Consider the following 25,837-nt stretch of genomic DNA (forward strand, 5'->3'; position numbering starts at 1 on the left):
AGCACATTTAAAACACTTTTAAAAAAGGTATGACACAACAAGCCGCATAAATACAAAATGTTTTAAAAATACAGATCAAATATTCCTTTGAATGAACAGTCTGATCCGGTAGTTCCAGTCGTGGCCGGCAGGTGGCAGCAGTGAAACACACGAAATGCCGCCAGCAGGAATACTGACACGGGCTGAGTTCATTCACACGCCATCAATCATTTTTAACACTTGCTTAAACAGTTGCCTGCAAAAAAAAAAGACTAATAACTCATTTTTAAGAGGAAACGTGTGCAGCACTTCCTAAAACCTCAACATATCCCTTGGAATCTGGTTTAAAAGATCATTTAAGGTTGTTGGTGGAGTTATTAGCCGAAGGAATTCAGCTTTGGACCCATTTTTAATTCCTTAAGGTGACATTGAACAGTAGGTGAAAGTTTCACATGAAAGATTTACGGCTTATGGCTTTGCTGGCCAACAAAAGATCATTTTTCTGAGCTGCACGAACACAAACACACCACAGGTAGTCAGTTGCTTTCCTTCACGATCTAATGACTCCTTAATCAGCGGCAGTGTTGTTGGCATTTCGTCCTCCGGACTCCTGTGATTTGTTTGACATTTACAAACACGACCTCGGTGACAGCATTTATAATCGAAAACAATACGACGTTGATCCACAAGGTAAAAAAAAGCAAAGAAAAAAATAAATCATTCAAACGCATGATGCATGATTTTGGTATAAAAAGTCTAGCAGGGTAAAGTGTATTCACATATAAATACTGTACATATATCTGAAATCCAGGACGATTATAAATAACGACTGCTACGAATAATAATAATAATAAAAAAAGCAGTAGTTCTGGTAAAAAGGGTTCAGTTTGTGTGGCATCGTCATACACAGACCCCTACTGTACACCTCAAAGGAAAACTGCACCGCCCACACACATTTTTCTTTTTATAATCATACATTCCCCCTTAATCCCAAGCCTTCCTACACAGGCGCACACTAACACATGCAAACAAAGCAGGATGGATGTTGGTGCAGGTCATCTGTAGTGCATAGAGGAATAACCAAACAGAGAAATTCAAGCGCGTTTTCACCTTCTTTTCTGTCATTTGTCGCTTTGAAGTCCTCCGTTACAAATACGAGATGAGGAAACTCTATGAGGAAACTACGGACACATAAGTACAAAAAAAACAAAAAAAAAAACAGTACAAAAAGTCAGTTTAGAAAAATTGAGTCAGATAAAAGCAGCAGTTCTGTGTCCAGAGCAGCGGCGTCAGTCCGCCGCGGCGCCGCTAAACCGAGGTCTCTGATTGGAGCAGCAGTATAAACTTGTGCGACTTGGGGTCGATGAACTCTTCGGTCAGGCGGATGTAAGGGATGCCCTTGATGGTGACGGCCAGGTTGAAATCCAGACACCTCAGCAGGAACTCTGATCCCTCCTTGATGCCGCTGGTGACAGAGGCCTCACTGACCAAAGTCCACTGATCCGCCATCCAGCGCTCGGGGCCGTACTGCAGGGTTGGACCGGGGGCCAGGTAGACCTCCAGGAAGGCCTGGACACACAAAAACAAATATTCACCATGATGTTATGACAGCCATCAAGTTAAGTCACCTCAACGACTTACCCTATTGGCCCGAATATAAGACGGTGTTTTTTGCATTGAAATAAGACTGAAAAAGTAGGGGTCGTCTTACATTCGGGGTCTAGACATTATACCCATTCACAACTCAATTCACAATCTTTAAAGCGAATGCTGAACTTAACTCCCCAGGCCAAAGCGAACCCCAGTCACGAAGAATAAAAATAAAAATAGCGGTAGTTCGAAGAAGAAAAATAAAAAATAGAGGTAAGAAAGAAAAGAGAAGAAAATAAGAGAATAGATAACAGAAAATGGAAAAACGTAGCGACAATCTGGAGAAAAGTGGGTCGAATATCGGCGAGGTTAACCGGCAGCTGAGGAGAAGTTATGATGCAAACTTCAAGATGATGATTTGAATGAGGCAAAATAACATGTTTTTTCTCTTGAATATATTGTTATAATCATTTGTTTCAGAAGTACTGTAATTATTTTCTGTATAAAAATTTAATTTGGTGTTCAAAAAGTCTTTTTTCAAGCTTGAGTCTTGAAAAAGAGAGGGTCGTCTTATAATTAGGGTCGTCTTATATTCGGGCCAATACGGTAATCGTCATCACTTTCACGGCGGCGCCGTATGTGCTGACCTTTGGGCTCATGTTGTTGACGAGGCAGAAGGCCAGGTGCTTCTGGATGCTCTCCATGCTGTGGCAGTTCTGCCTCCTGGTGGTGCGGAGGTACTTCTGCAGGGCGCGAGCCATGGAGGGAAATATGGCCAGAGCTGCTTCGCGGACGTCCATGATGTCTGATGGTGCGGCGTTCTCATCCTCCTTCTTCATGCGGCGGACGTGCGTGAAGGCCTCCTCCACCGCCACTACCAGCCTGACACACACACACACGCACACACACACACACACACACACACACAGACACACACACACACACACACACACACACACACACACACACACACACACACACACACACACACACACACACACACACACACACACACACACACACACACACACACACACACACACACACACACACACACAGAGTTAAAGCAGTTAATCCTAACCCGGGGCATATGCACTCCACATCTGAAGGAGCCGAGGACGTGCATAGAAACCTGAACTAGTCTTAACCCCCGAGTAGTTAATTTCTTTCTTTTTTTATTAATATTTTTGCAACAGAACTATATCATCACAAAATTATAAACATACATGATGTTCACTGTCCTCTTTTAAATTAAAACATATTCAAGAAGCAAAAAAGACAAAAAATCCCCAAAACAAACATGTGCCTTACATCTAATGTTTTGACCCTTAAATTGACCAATCACTTCTATTACACCAAGTGCCACATAATTAATCCGACATCCCCTCTATTAATGTAATGTCAAAAACGAGCCCCAAACTTGGTTAAAGATATCCTCTCTCGCCATTACTCTGTAAGTGACCCGTTCAAATGTAGCCATCCTAAACATTAGTTCAATCCATTTCTTAAAACTACACATAGCAAATGACTTCCAGTGTCTCAAGATTGTTCTACATCCTGTTGTAGTTGCCAAACGTACCCATAATCTCTGTCTTCCAGTCAGAGTGATATTGTCTGGCAACCAACCCAAAATACACAGGACGAGTCGTTAATTTCTTAATGAAATGTCATATATCTATATTATATATATATATATATTATAGGTGCGCCGGTTATTGATCAGATCATTGAACAGTCCATCTGTCTGCAAATGCAACATGAACACGGACTTTGATGAGTAAAGGCAGAGGCGGAGCTAGAGGGGAGGCCGGGGCAGCACTGGACCCCACTGAAATCTGATTGGTCCCCCCAAGGGCCACCCCAGATGAGTGACACATCAGGGCACCGCGCACGTCTTGTCGAAAGGAGCCAATTGTGTTTTGATATCAGTGACGCCTGACTGCTATGTCCCTCCTGTACAGTAGTTGGCGCTATGTACAACAAAGAGTTGTAATCCACCTTATTAGGAGCAGAAGGAGAATCGCCACAGAAGAAGAGGAAAATTTGAATTAGTGTCAGACGTTATCTTTTCTGGAGTGCCTGGAGCCAAATTTGAACTTAAAAAAGGCTAAAATCACTTTTGTGTTCAGATAGGAGATCGTTTTGATACAAGCCATGGGTATCAAGATCACGTTAACGTTACATCTCATGGCATCTACAGATCACCACTGTCAATTCCAATGACCGCTCCACATTAACGTCTACATGTAATTCGGGTTTCTGCTTATATTTACGTGTTTCTATTTGTGAGTGAGTAACTGTGAGCGTGAGTGAGTAACTTTGTGAGTGAGTAAGTGACTACGTTTACATGCAGTCAAAATTCGGGTTATTGCTAATATTCCGGTTACTGAAACATTCGGAATATTCTGTTTACATGCGTGAGCAAACAGGGTTATCCCTGTATACATGGTGATTAATCATTCGGGATATCCCGATCAAACCAGCGACGCGCGGAGAACGTGTCGACGCAATTAGCGTCATTTCGGCTTCCTCTTCCTGTATCCAAATTCAAAAAAAATACTGCTTCGCGCAACTTTTCGCTCACCTTCTTGTAAATCTCGCTATCCCCGTACTTTCTACCATCTACAAATGCCCAAAAAAAGTTTTTTTACATTTTGTACAGTGTGAATAAACTTAAATTTATATATACACAAATCTCATCTCCTGTGCTTAATACATTTCAACATTTAGAGACCCCGATTGCAATTGATTGTTTGAGAAACTAATTAATTGTCATAGTCCGTGGACCCCCTGAAATAGCTTTAGCCCCCTCTGGCCACTCCAAGGTTAAAAGTCAAGCTCTGCCACTGAGTAAAGTAGGGAAGAAAAGTGTTGTCACCTCGCAGGTCACTCACCTGGCCCTGCGTTTGCGGACCCTCCTCTCGTAGTCGGCCTCCTCGTAGTACAGCTCGGTGTGAGCGTTGTCCTTGCGTTTGGTGGCAGCTGCAACCATGGCCCGTGACTGATTTCCATTACTGGGCTGAGCCGCCGCCGTGCTGCCCGGGGCTGCGGCAGAGAGAGAGAGGGAGAGAGAGGACGGACGTAAACTGAGTGCATCGTTTGGGCTGAAGGAAGCAGCCCCAGCTGACCTTAAAGCGCCCCCCATTAGTGACGGACGGGCAGTCCTCTAAATCGGAGCCTTCAGATCTCATGTAGATGCCGAAGATGGGGAAGACTGTGTCTCCGTTTCCTATCCGAGGCCTTCTGCTCGTCTTCGTCATGAAGCATTTTTTTACCAAAAAACCTAAATCAAATCGTCCCTTTCCACTGGAAGTGTCCTCATTTCTCCGTAGAGAGACACCCCTGCAGGAATCTACTCATCAGGAGGCCTTGAATATTCATTTTATTCACACATGAGAGACCGTAGTTTGTGTCTCACGTGTGACTCTACTGGTTTGCGTGACGAAGCCATAAAACTAATGGAGCTTGAAAAACAGCGAGTTCCTGCAGTTTCCCTGTGAAGACGTTGTACATATTCATGAGGATAAATAAAGTCTGGGGGAGGTAATATAGTTAAAGCTGCAGGTCATGTAACGTTATAAATCATTAATAACCCCATTTGCATACGCAGGTTAATGCAGGAGCGTTTCCCAGGTGAGAAACAGACACGAGATGCGGTGAACTATGACAACATTTCGGCTAAACACATGAGTCAACGTCAGCATCTTTCTGCCTGCCGGCCTACGAACTCCTGCTATAATAAGAGCAGTGGCTGTGGGTGAATGAAAGGGAATGGAGAGTCGAGGGTGGGGGGTTGACGAGGGAGGAGGGGAAAAAAAAGGACAGAAGAGGCAGAGCTGGAGACGGGCTGAGCGGGAGGAAGGAAAGATGTGGAAGAATGTGAGGATAGAGCGCTGCTCTGATGAATTATTTAAGAATCGAAATGCCGTGATCCCCTACAGGCTCTCGTACCGCACTGTGGTGGGGAAGGGGGTGGGAGTGGCTGGAACGGGCTGGGAGGAACACCATATCCCATAGTGCATCCCTGCAAGAGATGCTCTGCAGCGGGCGAGGAGGGGGGGATTAATGGATGGATGGACAAAAATCCTTTTGAGTGCACGAAAGAGTAAAATATGTGGCCTTTGCAGGATTTTTGCACAAGTGTGCAGGGAGGCGGTACATCAAGTTCACTGCACTGCTGCATTTTGGAGTGCATCCAGCAGGAAACCCAACATGTGCACTTTACAGAGGATGGAGGTTAGAGAGAACAGTAAAAACGGAGAGAGGCGAGCTGTGGAAACAAGCCCCGTCCGAGTATTGGTGAGGATTTTTTACTTTTTTAAAAGGTCTTCAGCTCGTTTTAAAAGCTGATTATTGAACTTATGAGGATGGAAAACGCACTAATCAGGAGGCCGGTTGAACCAGAGAAAAGAAAAAAGGTGAAAACAGGAAGGACACAGGTACAAGTACTCGGTTGCGCAGGAGGGGAGCGGCGGGACGCCCGAGCCGACTCACCGTCCACGTTGTAGACCTTTAACCCAGCCAGGTGTTTGGCAGATCGGTTCTTCGCGGCGGAGAGGACGGCCGGGTTGTGGAGGGGGAAGTCTCGGTAGTAATACTCCAAGATAGACAGAGCAGCCCTCTGAATGCTTTGTGGGACCAGAGAGAGAGAGAAGAGAGCACAACTTTTTACAATTAATAAAACAATTACATTAAAGCAGCAGCTGAAACCTGAACCAGACATACAGGACTGTCTCAGAAAATTAGAATATTGTGATAAAGTTCTTTATTTTCTGTAATGCAATTAAAAAAACTAAAATGTCATACATTCTGGATTCATTACAAATCAACTGAAATATTGCAAGAATTCCCAGAATATTCTAATTTTTTGAGATAGGATATTTGAGTTTTCCTTAAGCTGTAAGCCATGATCAGCAATATTAAAATAATAAAAGGCTTGCAATATTTCAGTTGATTTGTAATGAATCCAGAATGTATGACATTTTTGTTTTTGTAATTGCATTACAGAAAATCACAATATTCTAATTATCTGAGACGGTCCTGTATTTTCATCTTTTTCATTCGCCAACAATAAGATGTATTTTCTCAGTAGTAAAGCCTTGACCTTTAAAAAAAAAGCCATTTAAGCTGCATTAGCCTCATCTTCATCGCTTTGATGACCGTGATCACACTTCACCAGGTCGGTGTTGGGAACTGCCCTCGAGCAGGAGTCGGTAGCGTGGTATGTCTGCATTCGTACCTCAGCTGTCCTATGTTGTAGTGGCGCGTCTCCCCGTCCGTGGAGCGGATGACGCAGACGCTGTAGCAGGGACGGAGGTGGCGGAGCTCCAGCAGCACCACCGCCAAGTAGTGGACAAACAGCTGGGAATCCACGAGGGAAACGGCGAACTGGACGATGCCGTGGTAGTCCTCGTCCTGCGCAGAAGAGAGCATAGAGTCAAAGCTGGGTCTACACTTGTAGTTCTTCAGACCGGTCTTGGTCTCAAGACCACTTTTTTTGTTGTCTTGGTCTTGTCTCGGACTCGGATAACTGAGATGCCATTACACACCAAGGTGACAGAATCTGGTGATCAGCAGTTCTTCCTCTTGTTAATATACAGTTTTGTAAACTATTTGTATTTTGCATTTGATTTAATGTTTTGGTGCATCTGCATGTGTGTCTGTATTTAATTACAGTATTGTGTTTATAATGGCCTTGTTTGAATAAATATATGGCATCATTGGCCTTTGAATAATATTTGCATATCGTTGTGATTGATTAAGCATTAGGTCTATCCCATTTCAGTGATGCTGATATACGGTGTAATCTGGCTACTATAATGGTAAATAATGCAATTTCAAGTCAATAATTGTATCTTTAATATTTAAAATTCACGTTTCATCTACAAATTAAGTCCAATTTAAATCAGTAACATTTACTATTCATTCCTTTTCTGAGGTGGAGGGGGGTGTTGGAGCTGGTTATTCTGTTAGAGGACTTTGGGACTAGTTAGTAGTCGTGTCAATCCTTAAAAGCACTGGAGTCAATCCTCCAATAGTGTAGAAATAGCGGTAGTGCAGTCGCCACACATATCTGATCTCAGCTGATGGATGAAAACATTTATAGTGAGTTCAACATCATCACCCACTTCTCTGTGTTATTGTGCTGCAGTTGAATACAAGCTCATATGGAAACTAGCTGAACCAGGATGGTGCTGATGTTCTACAATCACGCAATGATGAAATAACTACGTCTTTTTTTTGTCTCGGTCCTGAGCTGAACCAGTCTTGGTCTTGGTTTAGGCGCTCTTTAGTACAAGTCTAGCTGGGTCCCACTTCCTCGTCTCCGTGGGGGACAACTATTAATAGGAACAGCGATCTATCGATACTGAGCGATTAAGGAAATAAAAATCTAGCTGTGAATAAAAATAAACGTGGCTTGATGAAAAATTTTGCCTTGGCCACTTGATTAAACTAAAACTGCTGGAAGCAGCAAAATAATAGCCTTGGCCCAACTAAATGTACAAATTGGTAGTCGGCTAAAAAAATGATTAACACTGACCTTAAAGATAATTGAATAATCCTTTATGCATTTAAAACCATGATGCTTCCTTTGTTTCATTGTCATTCTGCATCGAGACCCCTCATGTATGTTTTGATCCTTTTGCATGCAACTGTTTAATTAAATCTATGGAAATCTGAATCATCTCTCAAGTTTCATTCTTGGTAACTTAGACACTCAGTTTCAGTCCAGTTATTCACCTACTTGGAAAGAACATATTAAAGAGCATTTGATGGGTTTTTCCACAACACATGGTCATATTGTCGACCATGCGGGGTCACTTGTTTGACCTCTTTGAGTCGTGCTTTCTGTTTGAATTTTGTTTGAAAATAAAGATGCTCAACATGTACAAAGAGCTGAGGACACAATGGCGGTCACCAAATGATGGTCCAGAACTCATCAAAGCCTTTATTCACTGGTTAAACTTACACTTACATTACTCTCAGACGAGGTCGTCTGCTCAGAGCAGCGAGCGCTGTAACAATACTATTTGTCAAAAGTTTTTTAAGAATGTCTCATCGTCCCACTTCCACTAGTATCTCGTCCTCAGACTGATTTAGCTCTTCAGCTGTGAACTTCAATTAACTACATCCAGCCATCAAACTGGACTGACCCACTATCACCCTTGAAAGGTCCATGGGGTATTTCACACTTGTTAAGCTGACCAATCACATATGAGAAGCGAGGTTTTGTGGACTACCATCCTGAATCCTTGAATGTGTAATTTAGCCCTCATAATTCTGGATTTTTGCTCTAAGAAACGGAGATGTGTGGATGAAAATCTGTGCCTGGTGCCTGCGAGTTTGAATTAAAAATGTTCCTTGTGCCATTCAGTCATTTTGAAATAGTAAAACAGGGAAATAGAGGTTATCTTTGCTCTATAGCATAGACTACTTTTATTTAATTTAAGCTCTATTTATTAAAGAATGAAAAAGCAAAACTAATTTACATACAAATATCTTTTCATAGGACACCAAATTTGAAGTAGAATGAAGAATGATGAGAAGAATGAAGCCAAGTAATGTTGTTTTATGATTAAGCTTATGATTAAACTTTGTAGAAAGTTAGATTTGGTGATGTACATTTGTTTGTGCATGTGAGTAAAAGCCAGTAGCGCTATTTTTTTATCTAATAATATAGATCTAATAATCATCATGCAAACATTCTGCACTTGGTAAAAGTATGAAGCATCCTAGTTACTGAATTTCATAGATTTTTTTATAACGAAATTGAAAAAGGTAAATTTTATTTATTTCTTTACATGAAAGCTCAATGACTACGTTTACATGCAGTCAAAATTCGGGTTATTGCTAATATTCCAGTTACTGAAACATTCGGAATATTCCGTCTACATGTGTGAGCAAACAGGGTTATCCCTGTATACATCGTGATTAATCATTCGGGATATCCCGATCAAACCAGCGACGCGGGGAGGACGTGATGACGCAATTACCGTCATTTCCGCTTCTTCTTCCTGTATCCAAATTCAAAACAAATGCTGCTTCGCGCAACTTTTCGCTCACCTTCTTGTAAATCTCGCTATCCCCGTACTTTCTACCGTCTACAAATGCCAAAATGTTCATATCCTTCATTACATTTACGAAGTGATTAGTCTCCTCCTCACTCCAAAAGTGTGGCGTGGTCTTGCGTTTCTCCATGTTTATAAGAACTTCCTGGACTCAAAAGACCAGGATTCCTTGCGAACAGAGCATGCGCAGAAAACAAATTCATGTTCCTTTTGATGGGGATATTCTGTTAGGCGTTTACATGACCGAATATTCGGGTTTTAAAAGGAGTAACCCAGGGGTCATATTCGGGTTTTTAAAAACTTGGGTTATTCAAAGGGGTTATTGGTGTTTACATGGCCGTGCAAATTCGGGTTATTGCCAATATTTGGGTTTTACAGGGTTATTGAGTGCATGTAAACACAGTCACTGTTTGAATCAACCCCACCTGTGCGTCCAGGATCCGGACCCCGTAGAAGAGCCAGTAAGACATGGTGAGCAGGAGCGTGAGTGTGGTGAGGAAGGCCCGGTACACGCACACCCTGGGCAGGCAGGCCCGGCCCGGCCGCAGGAACAAGGCCCAGATGGCCACCAGCAGAATGAGGAGCTTGAAGGAGATGGACAGGAAGAGGCCCTCGCAGGCCGCGCCGCAGGTCTGCAGCCTGTCGGGCCACACCACCGGCGGCAGCAGCAGGAAGACCAGCGGCGTCGCCACCACCAGCAGCCCCACACACGAGCCCACGGCCAGGGGCAGATAGCGGCGAAAGTCCCGCGTCCGGTCCTGTATCTGCTTCCCCAGACCCACCACTTCCTCCTGGGAGACGCTGAGCTCTGACGTCCCGGTCACGGCTGTGGTGGTCTCTCCCCAGTTATCATCCTGGGAGGGAAAATGAAGAGAAAGACAAAAGACAGCTGTTTCTAGCTGATCTCACATGTTTACTGGACCATCGACTTCATGTTTTCGCTTAGCAGGAGATTTATTCTTCATTCTGCCAGGCTTTTAACACTTCTGGTTTTAATGTAGCTTTAAATCCAAGTGAGCTGCTGTCTCCCCAGAAATAAACCTCCAGTCATTTCTAGACTGGATCATTTCTGCTGTCTGACCCAGGCTGCACTAATGCTAACTAATAATCCCAGAAGAACGCGCCTCCGGCTGCTTCCTTCACCAAGCATCATGACCGGGGCTCCAGAAAAGCCTCAACTCCTACTACATTTTTAGATGATGTCACTGTTGTAAAGCAAAATAGCTCGAGCAAACCAGCGCTAAGAAGTCAAAAACCAAAAAGAGACAAAACAAAATAAAAGACACTTACAAAACAAAGACCTTGGAAGGAACAACTACTGTTGTAAAGCTGCTTTTCAGTTATTATTATTCCAAGATAGCCTGAGATAGGTGGGTCGTGATGCCCGGGCCTGGCGGGGCTCGCCGTGCAGCCTGGGGTGCCTTCTGGTGGTGCTGGACCCCCCCGGGGAGGGGGAAACGGTGCGTGATTGTGCGTCTGTGTGCGGTGAGAATGCGGTATCGCTGGCGGTGGGTTGCCTCCCTCCTACTTCTCCCCTCTGTGGGGTTACTGGTGGCCTGGGTTCCGGGTTCTTCCTTGTCGGCCCCAGGTCTCGCGGGTGGCGGGGCGGGGTTGTTTGTGGTTTGTGGTTTTTGTTGCAGATTTCCAGTGCTTGACGTGTGTTCCTGTTTCCTGGATTGGCAGTGGATCTCACCCCCCTCCTCCACCAAAAAAAAAAAAAATTCACTGGGTTTGTAAGTGTATATTTATGTATGTGTATGCATATGTATGCGTATATCTATGTATATATATTAAATATAGCAATAATGCACATATATATGCCTTTGGTTTTTCACCTGCATGGTATCAATCATTAATATGTGTGCAGACAAGGTAAAAAAAAAAAAAAATATTCCAAGATGGCGTCACGCATGGTCGCCACGGTGTTTCGCTCTCTAAGAGCTGTCATTTGTCTATTACCTATTTACTGTAGAGTGAGGGAAAATAACCGAGTCAAATTCCATGTCTTGCCTGACCTGACCTGGCCAAATAAACATGATTCTGATTCTGATTATAGCCCTTTTCTCACAGAAAAAGTAACAATAATAAAAAAATACAATGTCCTAACGTCTGGCTTTTGTATTTAGAGAGTAAAGATACTTTAAACATTCAGTTTATGATCAAACCACTTTTAATTGATTATAATAATTTACTAATTGACAGCAAATATGGTTATTTTTTTATACCACATTCAGAGATGAAACATGATGGCAACTCTGAGAAAAGCTTCAAAAGAAGAGTCACGGAGTCATTTTAATGTCTGCACGCAGCTGTTTGCAACAGAGAGAGACTTAATTTGCATTAAAGAAGAAAGAAAACAAACACAAGCATAATTATATGTTACACGTAAAAGTATTATGTCAAATTTACATGCACATCGACACAAATATCTATTTATTTTCCGCTAATTGCGAACTTTGTCAGTTTGGACACATCCATGTGCTAATATACTACAGGTAAGTGTCAATCAGGTTGGAAGTCCCCAGATGAAACTGTTAAAGCAGATCATTAGCTCAGCTGGCGTCCCTATAGCCATGGAGGTTCAGTAACCTTTATAAAGCCATATCTTTGCTTGTATCTCCAGCTGTGAGCTTGTGTCGCTGTTACTGATGTGTAACATGGTGCAAGAAGTGATATGCAGTTGTCAGAAGAGACAACCAGAATTATTTAGCTGGTTTTTGCTGACAGCAGGAACAGAAGACTTTCATCATGTTTCCCATCAGAAATCAAATGAGGCCAAAACTGATATTTTAACATTAGTTTTGACTTTTGCATATTGTTCCCCAACACTGTGAAACTGTCAACCCAACAAGATGGGAGCTGGTATTCAGATACCATGACTGCACCCACATTAGGCTACCCTTAAAAAGGTAAAGAGGGTTTAGGGAAATGCTTTTTTACAGCTCTTAGACTTGCGTGGGTGACCCTGAGCAGTACTTTTAGTCATGCATTTTGAAGCCTAGACCGGCGGGACGCCTCCAGAGATGCACCGAACTCTGTGTGTCTTTACGTCATCATTACTGCCCTCAACTGTGACCTCGTCCATTGATTCTTTCAGCTGCAGCAGGTATAGTTCACCTGGAATCTTTGAAGTGTGTTTGCCACTTTATCCTGTCTTCTCAACCCTCCCAGATCGGAGATGACAGACAGGAAACCGAGCTGACCCTGGCTCTACTGGTGGTCTCTTCAGTGTCCTTCGCAACGCCGTGCAGAATCAGATTGAAAATTTAATGCAATCTGTTTCTATCTTTAGCAAGTCGACATTTTAGGAATTAACATTATACGTTAGATTATGATTAATTTAGCTGAATTGGGCTTGTACAGAACTTGTAAGCTCTAATAAAGACATTACAGTCACTGGCACGATCAAAATGGCTGTAAAACAGGTCAGAGGGATGAAGGACATCTCCAACCAACTTCAGCCAACTCATGTGATTACAGAGGGACAAATCCACAAGAGAAAAAAAAACAACTACCTGAACTTACTCCCCATTTGAACCAGATATTTTATGCACTATGAAGACAACATAATCTTCATGCTTTTTATAGATGTCGGATTTTTTTGTTGTTGCTGTGCCTCATTATGTCAAGCCTTTAAAATCCAGATGAAGAAATGCGGGCTGACAGGATAGAGTAAGGTTCAACCTGGAAGACACACACACACGGCAACGTGAAACAGCACACACACACACCCACCCCACAACAAGACAACAAAAGCTGCAGCTTTCCTTGCCCATCAATGCAAATTACAGTCATTTTTTTTATCTTATTCTCGTGAACAGTCATGCCTCTTCTAAGAATGAATGTTTTCAACATAGAGACACCCAGAGAATACATTCAAGACATCTACTGGAAGGACATATTTATTTTTTGTCTGCCTGTCATTAATTTGTTCAGCTAATTAACTATTCAACATCCCCCAAGTGTGTTACGGTATTGTGCCGACGACAACCAGTGACAGGTGCGGCAGCTGCAGAGAGCTCGAAAAATGAGATGCTCAGGAGGAAAAAAAAAAGCCCTTATATCTTCAAATGTGTGTGCACAGACATACAGCTCAGCACAACAGCTAGAAACACCCAGACTGCAGAGGAGCTGCAGAGAAACCAGACGGCAGACGGTCTCATTATGGCTCACCTGTCTAGGGTGTTCCTACCCCACTGCACACCGGGTCATTGCAGGAGAAAATGAACATTTACGGAATCAGTGAGCATTGGTGATATTTTGCTGGAGATGAAATGTGAAATAAACTCGCAACATGAATAGCAATTGTGTCTTCCACTGCAGTTAACAGCCAATTAACTCAGCCTCGCTGGAGGAGGGGATGCCAACGGGAGCCAGAAGATGAGCGGGGATGAAAAGAGGGAAGTCAGTGAGAGGGGGTTGGCAGCGGCTGATGTGCACTGTGCTGATGTACAGCAGCAGAGGAGAAGAGAGAAGGAGGGCTGAGGAGGCGTGGTGTGCAGAGGTATTTCATCCTGTGCGTAAACGAGTGAGACTACACATCAGCCTGGTAATCCAGCGGTAACTTCAGCACCATTTAGCGTCCAGTCGTTTCTACTCTGTGCACATCTCTGTTTCCATTTCTTTCTTAAATGAACCCCCACTTGCCAGGTTCAGGACCTGATAACAGGATCTGTGAACAACTGGCATCATTAAACATTTTTAGACCAGAAATAGACACAAATATGTCATTTTACCTGAGCATGGATGTGGAATAGTCCTTTCACAGCTAGTTACATGTGAAAATGTGTAATTTGTGTAATTTAAGCTAAGCGTTTATTTTATGACCAAAACAAATATATGCATGTAAAATATCCCGTAAAGGTGTCACCTCATGAATCAAAACCAAATAGTCGAGTAAGAATGTATCATGAAAATGAAATACAGGAACAAAAGCGAGGAGAAATAAAACTGGTAGAGCGTAAACAAAGCCGAAGACACCTTTACATTCATAAAGGTGGATTTACAAACTACTGAATCATCTGGAGAACTTAGTTTTTATTAAATAAATAGAAACGGTGTCTTTAATGTAAGTGACATCATAAATTCCTTTAGATGTACTGAAACAAGCCTCCCAGATCACTTCCTTCCTTCCTTCCTTCCTTCCTTCCTTCCTTCCTTCCTTCCTTCCTTCCTTCCTTCCTTCCTTCCTTCCTTCCTTCCTTCCTTCCTTCCTTCCTTCCTTCCTTCCTTCCTTCCTTCCTTCCTTCCTTCCTTCCTTCCTTCCTTCCTTGTTTTCTCCCTTCCTCCTTCCTTCCTTCTTTTCATTCTTCCTTCCTTCTTTTCATTCTTCCTTCCTTCCTTCCTTCCTTCCTTCCTTCCTTCCTTCCTTCCTTCCTTCCTTCCTTCCTTCCTTCCTTCCTTCCTTCCTTCCTTCCTTCCTTCCTTCCTTCCTTCCTTCCTTCCTTCCTTCCTTCTTTCTTTCTTTCCTTCTTTTCATTCTTCCTTCCTTCCTTCTCTTCCTCCTTCCTTGACTCAAAGACAGCACAAGGGTTAAGATGAAAACAAATAACATAATAATTAATTTGAAACTGAATGATTTGAATCCAGCAGAACATTTCTGACGAGTTTGAAGGAGAACAAAGATGGAACGAAAAAACATGACAAATACTGGTATCCTTCAAACAAAACTGTGTATGCCTTTGAAACCATCGATACCTGTACGTCAATCCTTTAACTACGAGTCTGAGGGAGATATTACACTGTTATAACCAGAGAATAGGGTTTTGTTGCGGAATCTTGAGGACTGATGTTGCACTGATCAGTCGGCCGAGAGAGAGAGAGAAAGAGAGAGAGAGAGAGAGAGATAGAGAGAGAGAGACAGAGAGAGAGCGAGAGAGAGGGAGAAAGAGAGAGAGAATGACGCAGAAAACGAGGTGACGGCCGAGCACTTGCTTGGCAGCCTTTTCGTCTGGCAGGGAGTGAGTGTGGATTATGATCAGGCCTGTTTCTCCATCACAAAGCCCGACGACAAAAAGGAAACAGCTTGCCAAATACAAAGCACAATGGCTCGGCCTCACTGGCCTGACTGGGTTTTAAACGACATTTTCCTGAGGGATTGTTTGTGTTGGACACGGCCGTGGCGTCAGAATGTGTGTTCACGTAAAAGCTGAAATGAAATATCGAAGCTGCGAGACCAAATGTTTGAAATGTAGGTTTCCTTCAATATACTGAATTCTTTTATTGTGTAGGACGTTTTTGGGGTTTTTACATCAAATTACGAGCAAAAAGCTAAAGAAGAAGGCAGTGATGTGCTAAAACAAGAGAAACCTTGCACATGCTTTTGGCTGTTATTTTAGTCAACACTGCGAGGAAACCGAAGCTGCTGCCCTCTGGCACTAAAGTCTCTCACAAAGCAGCATGGACACTCAGTAACAGTCCCTGTATGACTCATGCACACACACACACACACACACACACACACACACACACACACACACACACACACACACACACACACACACACACACACACACACACACACACACACACACATGCTCGCACACACACCGTGTCCCTATGTCATGCATGTAAACACAGAGGATTATTCATATCACTTTTCCCCAAACTGCTGTTTGGCTGGAAACTGAAGCTAATCTCCGACTGTGAGAACATCCCTCATAGCCGGAGACCAGCGAGCGCTTCAGCGCTTCAGCGGTTCTGCCAGCGAATGTGAGAGACTCCAGGAAGCACGGGGCTGCAAGTGGACCTCGGCGGCCGCGGCAGAGATGGCGATGGCAGCGCCGCTTGGACGCATTCTTCTGGAGGGCACGAACGCGGCACAAAGGCAAGATTACCTTACACTGCTGACAATGGATGCAGGCTACAAACTGATAATCACCTGCCAGTGAGGAATGTGAGGAATGTTGCTTTCCTGCCAGATGGGGGACTCTGAGCCGAGTCACTGGACAAAATGTCTGATCTGGAGGCTTTTTAATTCAACTTCAAATCACTTTTCAAATCTCATTAATTTTCATTGGTTATCAGTTTGGCTAAAGACAGCTTACTACTCAAACACCTGGCGCTCTCCCAGCGCTGATAAATCCTATTCATCACTCAGGGACAGAAACATGATAACCGTTTCCAGTTTTGTTTCTGCAAGCAAGCATCCAGATATCAAAGCATTTCTTCACAGCGTTCGACAGCATCTCCAGTCCCCGAAGCTCTGACTTCACCAACATCTACTGCGACTTTCAGAGGCATTTTTCTTCACGTTGTTCTACATTTGACTCTTTTTATGAGCTATCAGGCATGGCAGCTAAACTCAGCTTGACACACAAACAGCAACACAGCACTGAACATAACCTACAAATCCAGCCATGCTTACAGGAGGGACGCTAATCCCTTGACCTATTTGATCCGGTGTCATCATTGTTGTTTTATGTAAGGCGGTAGGCAGTCAGCTGTGTGGGAATTCGGGTTTACGAGGTTAGGATGCAAAGTTCATACGCGGATTACTGGGTTTGTGCTCAGCTAATGTGATTATGCAGAGTAACCCAGCCACACACACAACCGTTTTCTCAGCACCACAGTTTCCAGCTCGGTCGACACACTTTATAATTGTTAGTAAATACCTGGGCCTCATCCCCCTGATCGGCCGCTGGCGTGGGTTCTCCAGGCAGCGGCTCTCCGTTGTGGACGGGGGAGTCCTGGGATGGCGTGTCGGGGGGGTTGATGACGACAGACCTCTCGGAGCGGCTGTCTTTGCTGCTGCTGGCTTTGTGCCGCTCGCGGCTTCGTTCTCTAGAAAAACCACCACAAAGGCACACACTGAGGGATTTGCACAGGAAAAGTCGACTTAAATGGGAATTTGGATGGATTTAGAGGTATTCTTAAATTCCATCTTCTCAAATAAATGTGTAAATGCCAACATTGAGATTTTTCTACAAAAGCTACAGCTAAGAAATAAGTTAAATCGTTGAATTCATCCAAGATTTACATTTTTTTTTAAATTCGACGTCCAAATGATTACTTTAACTTGCTTTTAGGCCTGTGTTGAAAAAATCGATTTCCCAATTCTAAATCGATTCTCATATTTATTCCTAAAACATTACAACTTTTGGTAATTTTTTTGTTTATCCCCAAAAAAGGAATGTTTTGTTGGACACTAGAATAACTGGTGCCATGTTTTTGCCTTTAAATATGTTGAAAGATATGAAAACATTAAAGTGTTAGGTTATAATTGCATAAATTGTCTATATTTCATTACTTTATATACTGTCTTGGGGTTACATTTGCAAAAAATGCTAAAAACCAAATGCTCAAAAATTAAAAACCAAAATAGACCGAAAATGGAACAAATAAAAATGGAATGTGGGAAAAAATAAAACCAATTTCATCCGTCTCTGTTTGCTGCCCTGGATCTGTTTGGTAATTCTGACCCACATGATGTTTCTGAAAGCAGTTCTATCAGCATTCTGGGAGCTGATCGGTCCTTACAGCATCATTAGCTGCCAATACTTGCTGTTTAATCTCAATATAATACTAGTAGTAATATTTTGCATAACTACAGTCATATAATTCATGCAACAGCTCAAAAAACAGTTTTAATAACACTAACCCAAATCAATATCGGAATCGAATCGGATCGAATCAAATCTTGATAATCGATTCGAACAACTAGGTAAAAAGCTGTTGGGAAATAAGGGATATTGATCGTCTGGGAGAAAACTCGCAGAACATAAAAAAAAAAAAATCATGTACAGAACAGATCATGTGATGACCCTAATCCATCTCAATCGTGTACTGGTTCCAACTCCCTGTCCATCTCTCCTCTCGTCTACTGGACCTGAACCAACACTCAACATGAACCAAAAAGTAGTAAAAAATACCTCACAGAAGTGCAGTGAGTGAGGATGTGCCAGAGAAGCTGACAGTCAAACGGAGACGCCAGCAGGCAGGAAACATACCCGTGACGGTTGGATCTCCCGGAGCGGCTGGAGTAGGAGTAGCCAGAGTGGGTCGACTCGGTGTCCATCCTGACACGACTCGGAGCGGCTGATTTGGCAGGAGGACGAGCAGTGACTGTCGCGTGGCAGAGAGGGCTGGTTGGCAGCAGAGCTCAGGAGCAGGAATGGGTTGCTATAGAGACAGGACCTCAAGAATTCACGATGACTGACGGCTGCCCCCAGAGAGCTGCTTCAGATGCCACTTTAACCTGAGAGACGAAGAGACAGAATGTCGTCTGGGTTTTTAAACATTTCTTTCTACTGAAAGTAGTTGACAACTTCTAACGAATACTTTACAGATGCAAGACAGAGTTCTGCATTTCTGTGCACAGCTTTGAAGAAAAATGTGTCCACATTTCATGCTTTTCTCAAAGTGGCAGGATGTGGTTATTGTTTATTTGGGCTACATAAAATAATCTTCAGACTCTGACCTTGAAAAAAAACGTATTTTTTTGTTCTCTGCTCGCTCAAAGTGGAATAATTTACGAGACTAACTTTATTTGGAAACACTGATGTAAAACCAGGCATTCAAGCGTCACAATTAAAACATGATTCATTATGAAGTCACGGTTTAAAAACAGCCAAGACGTCTTTATATAGCTCTTAAATGATTTATATGCGTGTGTTTTCGTCAGACTTCTGCCAGAGCAATCTTGTAAACAAGAATAAATGCATCTCGGGAGACTTTCCAGGACATTAAGTGGCAGAATCCCACAAAAACATCAGGGAGTTTAGTGTAAACAAGCACATTCGGCGCTTCACATGTTGAGAATTCATAGGATTATATCAGAAGTTATGGAAGTATGTGCTAAAATAATCATGTATCAAAAAATGAAACATGAAACAAAAAAGCATTAATTATCATGTGGTGTACACTGAAAATGATTCTCTCTTTCAGTTTGACTGCATTTTCTGACATCCTGCACCTCAAAAATATAGGCCTCAATTCCTTTCAAAGCCTGTTCCCTGTGACCATAAATCTGGTTTAAAGAAATAAATCATCAGGTCTTTAACTATTCATTAAAGGCATGAACTATTAAACTACTTTAAACATACTCTAAAAATACTTTAATTAGCTGGCAAAATATCCACTAACTAAATCCCTCCTGGTGTGTTAAACACATAAGCCCACAAAAAAAAAAACCCTGGTGCATCTTTAACCAAATTAGTTCTAAGCTATTCTGTGCTAGATACAATATTAATGTATTTTTTTACTAATTTTACATGGATACCCAGTGATCCACTTCTGCTTGGTGACATCACGAGCTGCAACTGCATCTGTCAGGATGCATGCAGGAGGATGTGTCACTGCTTCATCGTGCATGACCGTTCATTTAGACCTTAATCTACACCCTGTCTGTCTCCCAGCTGTTGTCCTGACAACCAACTGCCAATAAGCCTCCCCAGCCACCGTCTCTATTTACTAACAGGAATTATTCTGCAGTTCATTTACAAGCTATTTGTTGTCTCTGGAGCCGGTGATGCATGCAAACATTAAATCAGCACATACAGATTAGGATGTGGATGCCGTGGAGATCATTATAGGAAGAGGAAGACACAGATATGTGCCTGATTTTCATTTAAGTCGGAGGAACAAAAATTCATTGAAATGGAAAACATGTTAAATAGACGTGTTAAACAACAGCTTCTTAAACCTGTTAAACACAGAGAACTATTTCATACTAAACTGTGGAGTTCAACGCTCAAAGAGTCTTATTTTAATTGTCTGTCCAGCATTTTTTGGGTCAGACTTCTGTGATAACATTTCTTTATTTATTATAATTTCTTGTGAATCTAATGAACAATTTTCCCAGCAGCATTGTGGTATTTGTAATAAATGTGCTCGAACAAAAAACAGAAGGCATTGTAATTTTCAGTGTTGCCATCTTAAGACCAGTATGTTTGTCTGTTATTGTGACTGAGATTAAGGTCAGATCACATTTTAGGGAAAATTATGGCCAACAACCAGCAAATTCCAGGAGACCGCTGCATTTTAATAATGAATAACAGTGCAGTACATTTAAATCTATGTTATATTGGGTAATATTTAGTTTTACAAAGATGGAGAAGGAATGTTTAGGTCAAGCCTGGCGTATTTGGTTTCTTCCACACATCACAGATATTCTGGATATCTGATGTCGTCCCAAAGATAAAAGATGTGATTTTCAGTCGTCGCCCTGAAACTCTTTTAGGTTATTTTATTTCACTTTTTAATCCCGGGCAAGCTGAGCCGCTTCTGTTTAAGTCACATTTAATCTTTTTATTCTTTGGCTTTTAACCTAGTTTTGAAAATGTCGACGATATTGCTCTAAATTCTACATCTACTATTCAACTATTGCTTTGTTTTGTGTATCTTCGTCCCCTGGTGCTCGCTCAGGATGGGGGATTGCATCAAAGACAAGTTTTTGGTGTAATCTGTTGGCACCCGTAGCGATGCAATAATTACTATTGCTATGATATTGGTTTTTATATTAATTGGACTACTTTGGAACAAGTTGTGCTGTATTGTTGAAGTGCTTTGAGATTACATTTGTTTTTATTTGGCGCTTTATAAATAAAGCTGAATCGAATTGTTCACCCTGTTCACATCAGTTAAGTTGTTCCTACATGTGACTCATTGTCTCCCAAGCGTCTGAGATCAGAGAGAGCAGCTCTTTTCTTGTGATTTTGGAATCTAATTTAATCGGTTTAATAATTAATTCTGAGCAACACATTCAACTAGAAAAAACACATTTACCTCTGAGCACAAGGACAGGTTTGTAAGTCTGTCCTTCAGCAACCCATCATGAGAAATGTCCCTTCTCTAGATGAGAAATTAAAGATTTTCTATTAAGGAAATTGAAGATAGAGTATTTGTGTGCGTGTCAGATAAACACCCTGATTGGTCTCTTTCTTCTGTACAGGGAGTCTGAGGAAAAAACTGCTTGGAGGAGATGCCAATCTCAACCTGTGAAACCACCTGTGCCCCTGAAAAGAACAGGAACATAATGTCGGAGCTGTATTTAGCTTTAGTGGATAATGTGCTCCAACGCGTTAATCACTGCAGTCAAAGACGAGGGTGCAGCGTCCCATTTTAAACCCAAAGTCATATATCTCATTTCCAACGCACATCTGGAGCATCCACCGTTGCCGTGGCAACACAGGAGGCAGGAGGCCCCATCTCAGAGCAACAATCAATCACCCCTCGCTGAGAGTAAATTTGTGCGATACACGTGTGTGTGTGTGTGTGTGTGTGTGTGTGTGTGTGTGTGTGTGTGTGTGTGTGTGTGTGTGTGTGTGTGTGTGTGTGTGTGTGTGTGTGTGTGTGTGTGTGTGTGTGTGTGTGTGTGTGTGTGAGAGAGGCAGAGAGAGAGATAGAGCGAGAGCGAAGGTGGGGGTGGCACTGTGAGAGAATACCAGCATCAAACAATAGTGTCTCATCCAATCCAGCGCGCGTATGGCTAAATGAATTAGCCCGATGATTTGAATGAAAGCCATTAACCCCCTGAGTGCTGATCTCGGGGCGTGTGGCCGTGCTATGTGGGCCAAGAAGACCCCATTGAGGAGCCACTCATCCACAAGATGAGCATGAGGAGACACAGTGAACCAGGCCATGTGGAAAATCGCTGCCACGGGGAAAGAAAAACTATCAGTTACACACCCAGGATAACTATGAATAAAGCATATGGGAATAAAAATGTGAAACCGGAAATGTGTGGCAGCCTGCTTACTGTGAGTCAGCTCGTTCAGAGCAGTCCTGCATTAGGGAGTCTGTGTCGGAGATACATTCTCTAGTGAGGCGAAGTGGCATCGCTGCACATCGTTCTGCTCGGCTGCACAGAGCAGCGACTCACAAGGGCAGAAACTGACACTAATGTAAAACAAACAGTCATTAATGTGTTTGTTTAGCGGACGGAGGCAGCTGCACAGTAGGAGCTAATGTAATTACGTATGTGCAGGCCGGAGATGCTCGCATATATAAAGCGCTAACGCCTCATCCTTTTCTTTTATTCTGAAGGAAAAGCAAAGTAGACTTCGGTCAAGCAACAAATATATATGCATTGGGCTACACGAGGATATGACTGGCAAATATGATCTTCGATGCAAAGACATTTGTCCTTCGAACTGGCCAAAGAAACCGATTTCTTTGGAGTGTCTGGTGTCTTGGCACCCTAAATGGCACAGATCAGTCTCATGCCTCATCCAGAGCGCATGCTGAGGCCTGGTTACCATGGCATCCATGCCCTCCCTCACATCCATTAGCCATTGTGCCTTGCTTTCCTTCCTTCCTTCTAACACACCCTGCTCTGGTGGCATCATGCCATAATCTGTGAGATGCAGCAGCTGGCTGTTTCGCAATTTCACCACTAAACTCTTATCTGCAAATTATATAATACATAGCATATTAGAAAGGTTCATCTTAGCCTATTCTGTCAACATCTGCTGTTTCAACTTGGTCGGATTTGATCATTCTGTCCCCCCCTCTCTCTTCAAATCAAATTGAAAATTTAAATATCAATAATTCTTAATTTGTTACAAGAAAAAACAAAGAAAAGAGACACATTTGAGTCCCGAACCAGTTCCCGGTTCCAGCAGGATGCTGCTTCACCGCACTGAAAGGCATTTCTTTGGAGTTTGGCAGCTAGCGGACACACAACAAGCAGAGCAAAACATGAGTAACACTCTTCACTAAGCTTGTTAAAACCACTGTGAAATCAAACAAAGGCTACAGCAGCTCTGTGTAATGAGTATAAGGGAGGGGTTGCCAAAGTTATTAATAGAAAACACAGTCCCCAATCCCTCTGAGGACTTAGGTTAACCTAGAGAAACACCTGCCCGTTGCATAATTATATCATTAGGAGGAATTCAATCGTTAAACCTTATAATTAACAAAGAAACAAGCCTTTTCCTTATTTCGCGTTTCTAATCGACCAGGTTTTCATATCATTGTTTGTCTCATTCTGTTAGACTTGAGCAGACAGCAAACTCTTGACCTCTGATTGAGGCTCGGCTTCTCCCACCTTGCTGCTCCCTCACACCCACACATACACCCACAGAGTAAGAGGAGATCTGTAAGACTTGACACGGGTCTCTGGAATGCAAACTTTGGGCCCCTTCGGAGTTGCTCATGTGGAACTAAATAAAAGCACAGTAGAAAAAAGGGGAAGGATGGTGTGGGGTTATGGACATGCTACTACAGTGCATTCTTACTTAAAGTGCTTTTCTGTCTCAGTAAACCTTAATGTGTCACGTTACACCATCCAAGCTCTTCTTTGGCCTCAAGGTAGCTCTATGTCTCATTACATCCCTCATATCGTGTCCAGCCAGTCAGAAAACATGATTTTAAAGAGAACAAAGGCAAAAGCACCACCAAGAATGTTTTTCTTTTGATCCTCTCTGGCTGGAACTGATATCCTCACCCTGCAATGACTCATCTTATCAAAAGTTTCCCTGACTTCACAGTGTCCTGCCTCTCCTGCACAGGACCTGTCTGTCAGCACTGCTCAATAATGGATGATGAACGGAGGTCTCTCTGCAGCATCGGGGACTCTGTTAGTTCCAGAATAGACACGTGAAGCGGGGTTTTTGTCGGCGTCTCATCCAGCTGTGATGCCCTGCAGACATTTGCTGATGCTGCTGGTGATGGCGATGCGGAGCGTCGCCCTGCAGCGGCGGCCGCATCTCCTGACTGAAGGCTGATTTATGGTTCTGCGTTAAATCGACGCAGAGCCTACGGCGTAGGTTCTGCGTCGATTTAACGCAGAACCATAAACCAGCCTTCAGACCCGAACACCCACTGCGTCCTACAAGGTCTAAAACCGCTGCAGATATGCTGCTCATTCTGATCACGGTTCAATATATGTATAAGCATTTGAACTGTAGAAAAAAAAAGAAAAAAAAAAGAAAAAGATGGTTGCGCCTAAAATAAAAACACATTATAAGGCCACACCTGTCTCCAAGGCAAAGAGACAGAAAAAAATAGAAAAAAAAAATCCACGACGCGACGGCAGCAAATAACTTCATCTGCAATTCGTCTGTATTTTTTTCTTCCTTTTTTTCCCCATTTTCCCTAAAAACAGGCTACTCCCAGTCCGGGTGTGTTCCCCTCACAGCAGCGCGCTGCAGATCCATTCCCCTACCTTAGGCTCGGGATCGTGTCCTGGTCCAGGTGTGTGTCCTGGTCAGTGCGGCCGCTGCTGGAGGAGCGTCTCTGCAGACACCAGACCCTCACACGAGCGAGGCCATTGTGGCTGCAGGACCAGGGAGGGAGGCAGCAGGCAGCGTGGATGTGCAACGCTCTCATCTGCGCTCCAATGAGATTTGTTTCTTCTGTGGTCCGCAAGAGGTCGTCCTTAACGAGTGTGTTGGTGTTGACTTTCAGTCCTCTCTATCTATCTATCTATCTATCTATCTATCTATCTATCTATCTATCTATCTATCTATCTATCTATCTATCTATCTATCTATCTATCTATCTATCTATCTATCTATCTATCTATCTATCTATCTATCTATCTATCTATCTATCTATCTATCTATCTATCTATCTATCTATCAAGATATTTGATTCGTACATTTCTGAAACCTTTGCACCCCAGAATCAAACTAATAATAATAATAATGATAATGATAATAATAATAATAATAATAATAATAATAATAATAATAATAATAATAATAATAATAATAATAATAATAATAATAATAATAATAATAATAATAATAATAATAATAATAATAATGTTTCATACAACTAAACAAATTACATCAAAAAAATTAATTAATTAATTGAAAAATTTATAAAATTACCCAATTCACAGAGATACATATTTTTTAAATAAATTAGAAAATCGTTTAAGAGAAATTTGGGGTGTTTCCAATTTACTAAATATATAGTATATACATACATACATTATTAAATGTAATATATATATATATATATATATATATATATATATATATATATATATATATATATATATATATATATATATATATATATATATATATATATATATATATGTGTGTGCTAAAAAAAAGATTATATCTATATATCAATATAAAAAAACAACATATAAGATACATTATATATATATATATATATATATATATATATATATATATATATATATATATACTAACAGGGACATTTCTTATGAATTGATTACATATCAGAAGGTGTGATTTGAAGGTTCATGTTTAACAAGAACCCAATAAAAACAGATACAACTA

General features: G+C 42.1%; 1 protein-coding gene across 1 annotated transcript; it reads right to left on the reverse strand.

Moving 5' to 3' along the window:
* On the reverse strand, positions 1-24,878 carry LOC133446415 (vang-like protein 1). Its single transcript, XM_061724437.1, has 9 exons — positions 24,745-24,878; positions 18,587-18,834; positions 17,252-17,420; positions 10,064-10,492; positions 6,809-6,984; positions 6,064-6,197; positions 4,464-4,614; positions 2,217-2,451; positions 1-1,548 (listed from the first exon to the last, which is right to left on the reverse strand). The coding sequence occupies exons 2-9, from the start codon at positions 18,652-18,654 to the stop codon at positions 1,288-1,290; spliced, it is 1,623 nt and encodes a 540-aa protein (XP_061580421.1). The 5' UTR covers positions 18,655-18,834; positions 24,745-24,878; the 3' UTR covers positions 1-1,287.
* Between the last annotated feature and the right edge of the window lie 959 nt (positions 24,879-25,837).

This window comes from Cololabis saira, chromosome 6 (genome assembly GCF_033807715.1).
Source record: "Cololabis saira isolate AMF1-May2022 chromosome 6, fColSai1.1, whole genome shotgun sequence".
NCBI classification, from domain to species: Eukaryota; Metazoa; Chordata; class Actinopteri; order Beloniformes; family Belonidae; genus Cololabis; species Cololabis saira.